Source organism: Centroberyx affinis, unplaced genomic scaffold, assembly GCF_046629955.1.
Source record: "Centroberyx affinis isolate AG114_WGS23_722 - 3 ecotype Tasmania unplaced genomic scaffold, CSIRO-AGI_Caff_v1 ptg004162l_1, whole genome shotgun sequence".
Classification (NCBI taxonomy): Eukaryota; Metazoa; Chordata; class Actinopteri; order Beryciformes; family Berycidae; genus Centroberyx; species Centroberyx affinis.
Genome location: NW_027281923.1, coordinates 163941 through 173843, shown reverse-complemented (window position 1 = coordinate 173843; position 9903 = coordinate 163941). Strand labels below are relative to the sequence as shown.

At 44.0% G+C, this 9903-nt stretch overlaps 1 protein-coding gene across 1 annotated transcript in view; it reads left to right on the top strand.

The window, feature by feature from the left end:
* The first annotated feature begins 523 nt into the window (after positions 1 to 523).
* Positions 524 to 9903, top strand: part of LOC139663913 (myelin transcription factor 1-like protein) — a 54724-nt gene continuing 45344 nt past the window's right edge. Inside the window, exons 1-3 of the mRNA XM_071542699.1 lie at positions 524 to 575; positions 2198 to 2231; positions 5142 to 5204. Of these exons, the coding sequence (XP_071398800.1) occupies positions 524 to 575; positions 2198 to 2231; positions 5142 to 5204 (149 nt within the window). The remainder of the gene's footprint in view (positions 576 to 2197; positions 2232 to 5141; positions 5205 to 9903) is intronic.

Below are 9903 nucleotides of genomic sequence, written 5' to 3'. Positions count from 1 at the left end.
TTAGTGTCTATGCGAAATATCAGTTTGTGCATCATTTTTATAGATTTTTTCATGTTGTATGAGTTATTTCCTGAAACATCTCTGACCTTGTAACAATATTCAGAGAGATATATTGATTTGTGATTGAAGAGATCCCCAGTTGTCATTTTATATGATTGGATTGACTTGCAGCAGGACAATTGTATCAGAAAAGAGATTTTATAAATCTGACTTACTGCTCTATGACTTAATATGACATTAATCAACTAAAATTTTCTTTAGTTGGCAGATGGCCTGCTTGAATATTGAGACATATAAAAGCATATATATGCACTGAATGATGTGAGTTACTACACTACATGAGAGATTAAGCTTCATTCTATGTAACTGTATGTAAATATGTAAGTGTGAGGACTTTTGACGAGCAAATATTACATGTGAATGACATGTTTCGTAAGGAAGGAACATGTATACAAATTAGAACTATTGTGAGATGCTGTGTGTGTTGTGTGTGTTTAACAGCTTGTCTGTGCCTCTTCTGCAGATGGAGGTGGATGCGGACGATAAGCGCCATCGCACACGCTCAAAAGGTATCTGCACGAATACACACACACACACACACACACACACAGCACTGTTGCCATTCAGGGTGACCTTCCCTCCCCCAACATAAACACACATACACACACACACACACACACACAAACACACACATAGACACACACCGCTGCACAAATCCCAGACTGTCACACTTCAATTGCCTTCTCTCACTATTCTCTCTCTCTCTCTCTCTCTCTCTCACTCTCTCCCAATCTCTCTTTTTATATTTCTTTCAGAAACAGAATGAGAAAGTCCACATTTGAAGAGTTTTGTTCCAAAATGAAATATCCACCACTTCGAAAAAAAAAAAAAAAAAGTGACATGTAATCTTACAAGATGATGCGTAGCGCAAAATGAAAACAAATTATGGAACTTTTCAAAAGATATTAGGTAACTTATACACTTAGTTGACAAAATGATGACACTCTTTTTGAATAGCTTTTATTAGTTTTCAGAGTTATGTTCCAAGAAGTATTAAAGCGCAATAAACATCAACATATGTTCACAAAACTTGGAAACCCAATCTCCAAACCCAACCCATACACCCAAAACTGCAATAAACATTAAACCAGACCTGAATCCCCCCCCTCCCCCCCATCCACGCTCCCACAGGCTTACAGATTTAAAAAGATTTAATGAAAGCTTTTGATGCATATTTAATTTTCTCAAACTTTAGAAAGTGCGTAACATCTTTGACCGAACAAGGAACGAGGTGGCGGTGACCACTGGTTCCGCATGGTGAGGATCAAGCACCTCACAAGCAGCGCACTGAAGGCTTTGACCACATGGGCTTTGTCTGATAGAAAGATACAGGTGTCCTCTGCTGGGAGGCCAAAGAGAGAGCAAATTGGATCAGGGGCCATCTCAACTTCCAACATGTCACTAAAGGCTTTGAAAATTTAGATTAGATTAGATGAAAGTTTAATGATCCCCGTGGGCAAACCGGGTCGCTGCAGCAGCAGGGAGGATAAAGGTACAAATAGAAACATAACAGAAATACAACAAGAAAACAAGTAATTGTAGGCGATTAGCATTATTCAAAGTATGAAGATGAACCTTTTAGTGATCCAAAGTTGTTTTTGCCTGTAGATTCATAACTTCATCAATCTTCATCATTAGTGAAGCCCATTATGAATCAATGGCACAAAAACTTTAGCTGTCTAGCTTTGCACACTTTGTTCAATTCCTCACTTTTAGTCAAATTTTATGTCTATTTTATGAATTCCCTAAACAAGCCTGGCAGGTTTAGACACATGCCATTAATGGATCCCCTGTATTCTAGAGATATTAAATGACAAACTTAAGGTAATGTGTTTTTTCCCAAAATGGCTATATAACATTTTGGAACTGAACTCTTCATTTACACATAAACACAAGCTAATTTTACTGAGCTTTATATTTTTTGTTTTGCTGGTATGTTATTTCATGGCAGTCCTACGCAGATCATAAGTCACAATGATAAACTATTCAGCAGATTGCTTTTTATGTGTTATTCAAAGAGCGTGTGGATTTAGCACGCAGAAGTCACAGTCCTGTTTTGTAATCATCTGCTCTCGCTCTCTCTCCCTCTCTCTCTCTCTCTCTCTCTCACTCTCTCTCTCTCTCCTCTCTCTCTCAGTGCCTGTGGATCCAGCATTAACAGAGCTCTTCAGGTCAGTGGGATTGAAAAAGTCCACTTCATGTACACACACATACATACACCCACACACACACACACACACACACCCACACACACACACAAATGCACAGACAGGCGGAAAAGAGGCAATATATAGAAAGGAACAAACGCAAACTCACACCCACACACACACACACACACACAAAATAGGCCTCTTGTAGTCTTACTACGTAGGTAGAGGCTGTATCACTTGTCACGCTGTCACCTTGCACTGCTCTTACCAACCAAAGCCATTTTCCAGCCTTTCCTCTGCTATCTGATAGCTATCTCTGCATTTACAACCAATCACTAAACCCTAGATTTCAATCCTTCTTTCTCTCTTCCTGCCTCTTCTTTCTCTCTATCTCTTTAGCCATTAAAAAATACTCATAGATAGTAAACCTCTCTCTCTCTCTCTCTCTCTCTCTCTCTCTCCCTCTCTCTCTCTCTCTCTCTTTTTCTTTTTCTTTGGAGAGCTTCAATGTCACAAAAGATAATAGCAGCGAAACAGTAATAATAGCCACAAAAATCTCTCTTCCTCCAGTTAATACAATTTTCCTGTATTAAATATTAATTAAGAGGGTTTTCTCCTCTTTTAATGTTCCGACTAGATGAGCTAAATAATTCTGTTTTTGTCTCACGTACTTGACGATATTTAGCATGATAGCCAATTATCAATTCATTACCCATGCAAAACAATTCTTTCTCTCTTTCCCCGCCTACAGCCTTAAAGTGCTTGTTGGGTAAGTGGAGTGGGCGGAAAGATAGGCTGCAACTTTACTTCGAATTTGAAGCTTTTCTTTGTCACTTTGTGAGAGTTTCTTTCCTGTATCATTTTGTAAGAGCCTTTTTTGAAAAAATGCAAAGATGTGAGCAAAGAATTAAAATGCATGAAGGTGCGTGTTAAGCGATAGTAGGTATCTTAATTCCTTGGTTGGCAAAATAACAGTTATACAGGCTGGATATTTTAGTGTATGTTTCCAAAATGGATATATAGCATTTGGAAGAGCATTTGCTTTGGCCTCATCTTGAGCGCAATTAAACAAAACACAATTCAAGTTATCATACTATGCATTAGTACATACTGTAAAGAAAGACACAGACAATACATAATACACAGCTCAACAAAATACTTCTGAACCACCTGCCACTGTTGAAGATTATCCTGAATTGACCCTATATACTGGCATTTTAGCAGCTATGTTAGGCTTATTGACTTACATGTGTTACAGACTGTGCAACATAGTCTATTGATAGGATAAGGAGTGTAGCCTAAAGGATCTAGCTGGAGTGCATTAATGTTAGCCACTCAGCCCGGGTATCCACACTGGTTGGTAGATCCAGCTCTGCCGTGCACAAACAGGCCCGACCTAAGCCACAGAATCATCTTTTTCCTGGTAATTTTCCCCTTTTTTAACTGTTCTATCCACCAATCCCGCCATTATGACCACAATACAAACCTTTACTCGATGTAATGTAAAACCTGTTTGGAAATTCGAGGGTGGATATTTCAAAGTGTCCTCTACTTGCCTTTGCGATTTGTTTCCACCCTAGGATGTGTGAATTTCATTTTGTCCTTGGCTGTGCGTTAGGAGGTGGTTGCAGCTAAGATAAGGGTTGCTGCCCACCTATATATCAATAAATAATATTCCACCTGGAAGATTACTGTGTAGCCCTTAGCTGATATTCATAGATAGTACAAGGTGTACTCTCTCTCCTCTCTCTCTCTCTCCCTCCCCAATCCCTCATCCCTTTCCACTTTCACTCTTTCCCCACCATTTTCCATCATTCTCTCCTCCCTCCCTCTGTTTTCCTCTCTTCCTTCCTCTCTCTCTCTCTCTCTCTCTCTCTCTCTGCTGCTGCTGCCTGCAGATAGTAATTAATCAAGGGATCGAAGTGAAGCCTATCTCCAGGCTGAGGCGTCTATAATGTCGATAATGCTGCTCGATGGCCTCTCTCCCCCGAGAGCTGATAGTCTTCAGGACGAACACGCTTGACTTTGCATGGCGCAGCCTGGGCTGGGTCAGATAGGCTGTTGCTGCTGTGCGTGTGTGTGTGTGTGTGTGTGTTTGCATGTTTATGTGTGCGTACAGTACTTAACTTCACGCGTGCATGCATGGAAGCCTGCACGCACATACACATGCACTGTGCACACATGTGCACCCACAAACAAATGGGTGGAAAATTACATTTAATATTAGAGGAGTCAGGTCAGAGTGAGAGCAAATTACAGCGAGTTTACTTGAAGGTGCATGACTGACTGAGGGCGTTGAATATAAGCAACCCAACTGTAGTGTTTTAGTATAGACATACACAGCACATATGATGTGATGTAACTGTCCCTTGTGCTTTTTTGGGAGAGCATCTGTGTAGAAACCCAGCTTGGATGTTAAGGGGAAAAAGGGTAAGGACAGGTATGTGATTGTGGTTATCAAGTTGGCACCTGCCATCCTCCCACACATACACATACATACACACTGGTTCTCAATATTGATCAGAACTATACCCATCTACTCTACCCTGTGCTTAACTTAGATATACAACCAGTTCACAATCACTTCTAAACTTGCTATTGGTCTCAACAACAATAGGCTAACGGGACGACTGACCCTGCCAGCTTGAAACAGCCCGCTCTGCAGCTCGGAAACCGAATTGCCCGAATAATCGTAGGGCTGCGGGACGGCTGACTGAAGAAACCTACGACGAGCGAGTGTGTTTCTGTGACTTTCACTGACACGGTGCTGCTGGTGCTCACTGATAGAAAATGACACCACGGCGGCACACGGTACAGGATACAGGAGACACGGAGACCGCGCGCAGACATAATTCAGCAGGGCAGGCTCGATGAGAAGGGGGAGGCGGTTGAGAGTGTTTGCGCTCAGTGTGTGTCCATGTGTCGTTGCAGCTGCCCCACGTCTGGCTGCGACGGGAGCGGGCACAGCAGCGGCAAATATGCAAGACATCGAAGGTAAAGGCACCCTTTCCCATTCACGGCTCCCAATTACATGGTTGAATTTCCTTTATGAAAGAGAAAAAAAATAAGGATAGCTTTTATAGAGACCCCATCTCAATAAACCTCATCATCGTTTTCATAAGGGGGGGGGGGTGAGCTTGACAGACAGCTCACAGCACAAACATTACCCTCCAAATCTCTTTTGTCGTTTGCATATTTACAGTCTCATATGCTAATCATGTTTATTGGGGTGTATAAGCACTGTGCATGAGCTCAAAAGGGAAGGATTGCTTTATGCCAGAGACGGTATGGGAGAGGCATTGGGCTGAAAATTGTCCCCCAACCCCCCATTTCTGGAAATAAATGGTTCCTCCTGCAGTAATCCAATTTCAAAAGACAAAAAGAGCTGTCTTACGTAACTAGGGCAGCGCGGGCTTTTGCTAATTACGGTGTTAATTCGTAGGGAAGAATTCCCCTGATTTTAAACAATGGCCGAGATTTGTGAAGATGTTGTGTGTTGGGGTATGTTTGCACAGTTGAGTATCGGTGAACATTAAGTGCTGTACTTGAACAGCAACAAAGGCCATTTCACAATACAGCAATGAATTGATCAATATGAAAGGTGATGGATGTCTTGATTGCAGGAATAAGGAATTTGCCCAATTGTTTGCATGAATTGCAAAATTTCAAAGAAAATTACACACCACGTAAAAGCTATCAATATGTAAGGATGTTTTCAAGGTGGACGTCTCAGTGCCCAAGACTGGCTCACAGAAGTAAACCACTCGCCCACTTGTTTGCATGAATCAAGGAAACCCAAGGAAACGAAATCCAGTTGCACCATTTCACCTCAAACAGGTAGCCTTTGCAGTCAGTCCTTGTGTGCTTTTGGGCTGAAGCGTTCAGAACAGTTAAGTAAGGCGGATAACCGCTAAAGCCCCTCGTTTTTTCCCTCGTCGCTCTCCCGCGTCTGCACAAAAGGCACGAGGTTCCCGTCTCCGCCGGCCGGCCAAATGAGAGAGGCGTACAGTCCTGGCCCCGGCTTTAATTGCCGGTGTCAGGGCTGAAACATGGCCGTGCAGGAAATGATCAAGTTAATGAAACGTTTTAATTATTCAACATAATTGTGGAACGTGATGAGCGTGTCGGTGAATCCCTGGTCTGGCTGTTCGTACGAGGTGTCTCTCTCTCTCTCTCTCGCCGGCATGCACACACATGTATGTTCACCAACACACACACACACACACACACCCTGCCTCTCTCTCGTTCTCTTTGTCTCACACACAGGCGAACACTTGCTTTCCCATGGTGCTATCCCTCATCCTTATTACGTGCCATTCTCTCCACTGATAGAACGAGAGAGATCAGTCTGTGTTATAATTACTTGCCCTTGTCTGCTCGGGGTCATTACTCCAAGGCCCCCACCCTCCCACCCCAACCACAACCCCACCCACCCACCCAACCAACCACCCCCCACCCCACCAACCACCCCCCCACCCCAAAGCCCGTATGCCCACCGGCTTGAGCCCCTAAAGCCATCCTGCACATCACCGCAGGGCTGACGGGTGCTGGCGTATTGATTTGACAGATAGAGAGAGAAAAGTGCCAAAGACAGAGAGAGAGAGAGAGTCTTTTCTCTAATTCTCTATCTCTTTCTCTCTCTCTCTCTCTCTCTCTCTCTCTCTCTCTCTGTCTTTCTGTAGTACCACACACTCACCCACACACACACACTTGTCCGCCGTGCGCACCAGATAATTAAAGATAAATAAAACAAACAAGAGGATATTAGTCCATCAGCGCGCCCCGAGACCCCCTCCTATCTCTCTCTATCTCGCTCTGGCTCTCCCCCCACTCTCTTTTCTTCCCCTCTCTCTCTCTCTCTCTCTCTCTTCTCTCTCTCTTTCTCCCCTCCCCTTTCTCCCTCTCTACATTCTTCTTCTTCTCCTCGCCTTCTCCCCTCTTCCTTCTTTCTCCTTCCTGCCCCGTTTCTCCTCTTTCTTATCCGCTCTCTTTTTCCCCACGTCTCCCTTCCTTCTTTCCTTCCTTCCTTCCTTCATTTCTCCCTTCCTTCCTTTTCCCATCTCCGTCTCTCTCTCTCTCTCTCTCTTCCCCTCGCTCCCTCCCACCCGCCCTCTCTCTCGGCTGTCTCTGGCAGAGCTAATTCCCTCTTCAGATGGTGCGGCGCTCATTTGCATACTTATCAAAGTGTTTGGACTATCCGACAGAAGCTGTAAGAAGGTGGGGTCATTAATATGTTAATTAGCCCCCCCACCCCCACCCCCACCCCCCCGTCCTTTTCTCCCCCTTGCCTTTTGACGCCGGCACACCATCCGTATCCTCCACCTCTCCCTGCTTCACACGCAGCCTTTGAACGTTTGAATACCTTCAGAGGCCCCGCAAATGCCATAAGACTCTGTAGACATCCACACATGGAGGTTAGGGGAGATTCACAGCTATCTATATTGTGTGTGTGTGTGTTTATGTGTGCCTGTGTGTGCTCCATATACGTAGCATCATCAATTATATGTCTAGGATCATGGATTAGCAACATTTGTACATACTGTATGTGCATAGGAACTGTTAGAGCCATGAGATGAACTGGCTACACAATTTGATGCCCACCACTGAATGTGAATCAAAAGCTTCTCTAAAGGCATATTTCCATGTGACATTTCCATGATATCTACATGCTGCTCCGTATAGAGCTGGTTTCATGGACATACATTACGTCTAATCCTGGACTTCAACAAAGCGTAGTTAATGAAGAATCTCTCCATTCAGAGTGATTCTCAGTCAAGGACTAGGCTTAGTCTGCATACAGGAAGCTGCTCCAGTGTCTGTTAAAGTAACATGATGACAATAACTGTCCTTTACATAAGGCTTCCAGGGTCAGTGGTTTGTTCACTAAGCTCGAGGACGGGGATGGGGACAATTTGTTAATACTGACTTAAATGCTAGTGAGCAAAGATTAATGGGCCCTTCATGGTGTATGGCTATTGTAACAAGGCCTGGCTGGCTGTGCATTGTAGGTTAGTCAGTGCCTATCATGTTTGTGGATATAGATGATTAGCTTGGTTACTAACAAGCATCTGTGGCTGATTAATTGAAAATGTTGAGTGAAGTTGAGAGCAAATGTTCATGCAAGACATGTTTGGAATTGATGTTCTTGATGAAGCTTGTTTTATGGTTTGCTGTTTACTCTTTGAGAGATGTAAAGTAGGTGCAAAATTCCATTACACATTTTTCTGTGGGAAAGAAAAGTATCCAGAGACAAAAGTATTTTCTAAAGTAGGTTTCAGTAATGTAACCATTATTGCAAAAGCCAGGTAACTTTTACATTCCTATGAGTTCATCAATTTATAGATGTTCAAGGTCTCTAACAGCTACCTTACTGAACATGTTCATGTTTAGAGTTTCCTCAGGTCTCATGCCTTCGCTCTCCTGTCTGTCCCTGTGCTTCTGCCAGCTCGCCATTGGGTGGCTTGCTGGGACTGCATTATATGTGGTATAGGAGACTGAATGTGGAGGGGACCATATTATCACAAGCCCTTCTAAATTGGGGATAAAACACAGTGTGACTTTTCCCACAAGAGACTGTACAGGAGCTTGTGTTTTACCCCCATTTCGTTAATGGCCGCGATGTTTTTTTCCTCCCTTCGTCCTTCCCTCTAGGTATGGGAAGGAGAGGACAGAGTTGAGGAGGACAGTAAGGTAAGGTAGGGCAGGGATAGAATAGGATAGGGTGGGTAGTGTGTAGCAGACTAGATGGGGGTAAAATAGGATAAGACAGAACAGGGTGAGATAGAGTGTTTGTACATTTGTGTAAAAGATATGAAACTCACAAAAAACATGAGATAGGGAAAGTGTGGAGAAAAGAGGACGGAAGTAGAGGAGACAAGAGAGGTGAAGCGAGGTGGTGAGGAGAAGGGAGCCCTAACCCCGTTCGCTCCGACAATAAAATGCTCACAAATCCACCTGGCCCTTACCGCTGAATTACATCTCTCTGTCTGATGCACCAAACCGAGAGGGCGTTCTATTCAGCCCACTCAGGGCAGACTTAATAATTGCTCTCACTTTGAACGCAATTTCCTGGCCGGGGGGAAATGATTGACAGATTGTATCCATGGTGTCAGGGGGCCAGCCACGCCCCTCCTGACTAAGGCAGAAATTAGAGAACAGCGGGAGCTAAATTACACCTTAGCGAAGACCTCTGGCGAGAGGACAGGAAGGGAAGCATGATGAATGAGAAAAGGATCAGAACAGAAAGGTAGAGGGTGAGCCGCGTGGGAGCATGGAGACGATGAGAGGAATGGCTAGGAAATACATTTATAGCCACACACAAGCACACACATGCAGACTCTGGTACACACACACACACACACACACACACTGGTAATGGGTCTACAGTACTCTTGGAGTGCAGAGGGAGAGACACTTAAATGCCATCTCTATAGTTGGGATGCTATTTACTCTCATGCTCTCTCTCACTCTCTCTCTCTCTCTCTCTCTCTCTCTCTCTCACACACACACACACACGCTCACACACGTCCTCTCCACTCTCTCTTCTATGTCATGCTCTCAAAGCACTCAGACTGATACGAGAGTAGCCAGCAACCAGCAGAGTGGCACAATGGGTCTCGGGGTATCTACAGTAGAATAGCTCTACAGCGGTAGGAAGGGGGCAGAAGAGTGACAGAACATTGGTTGGTACCAC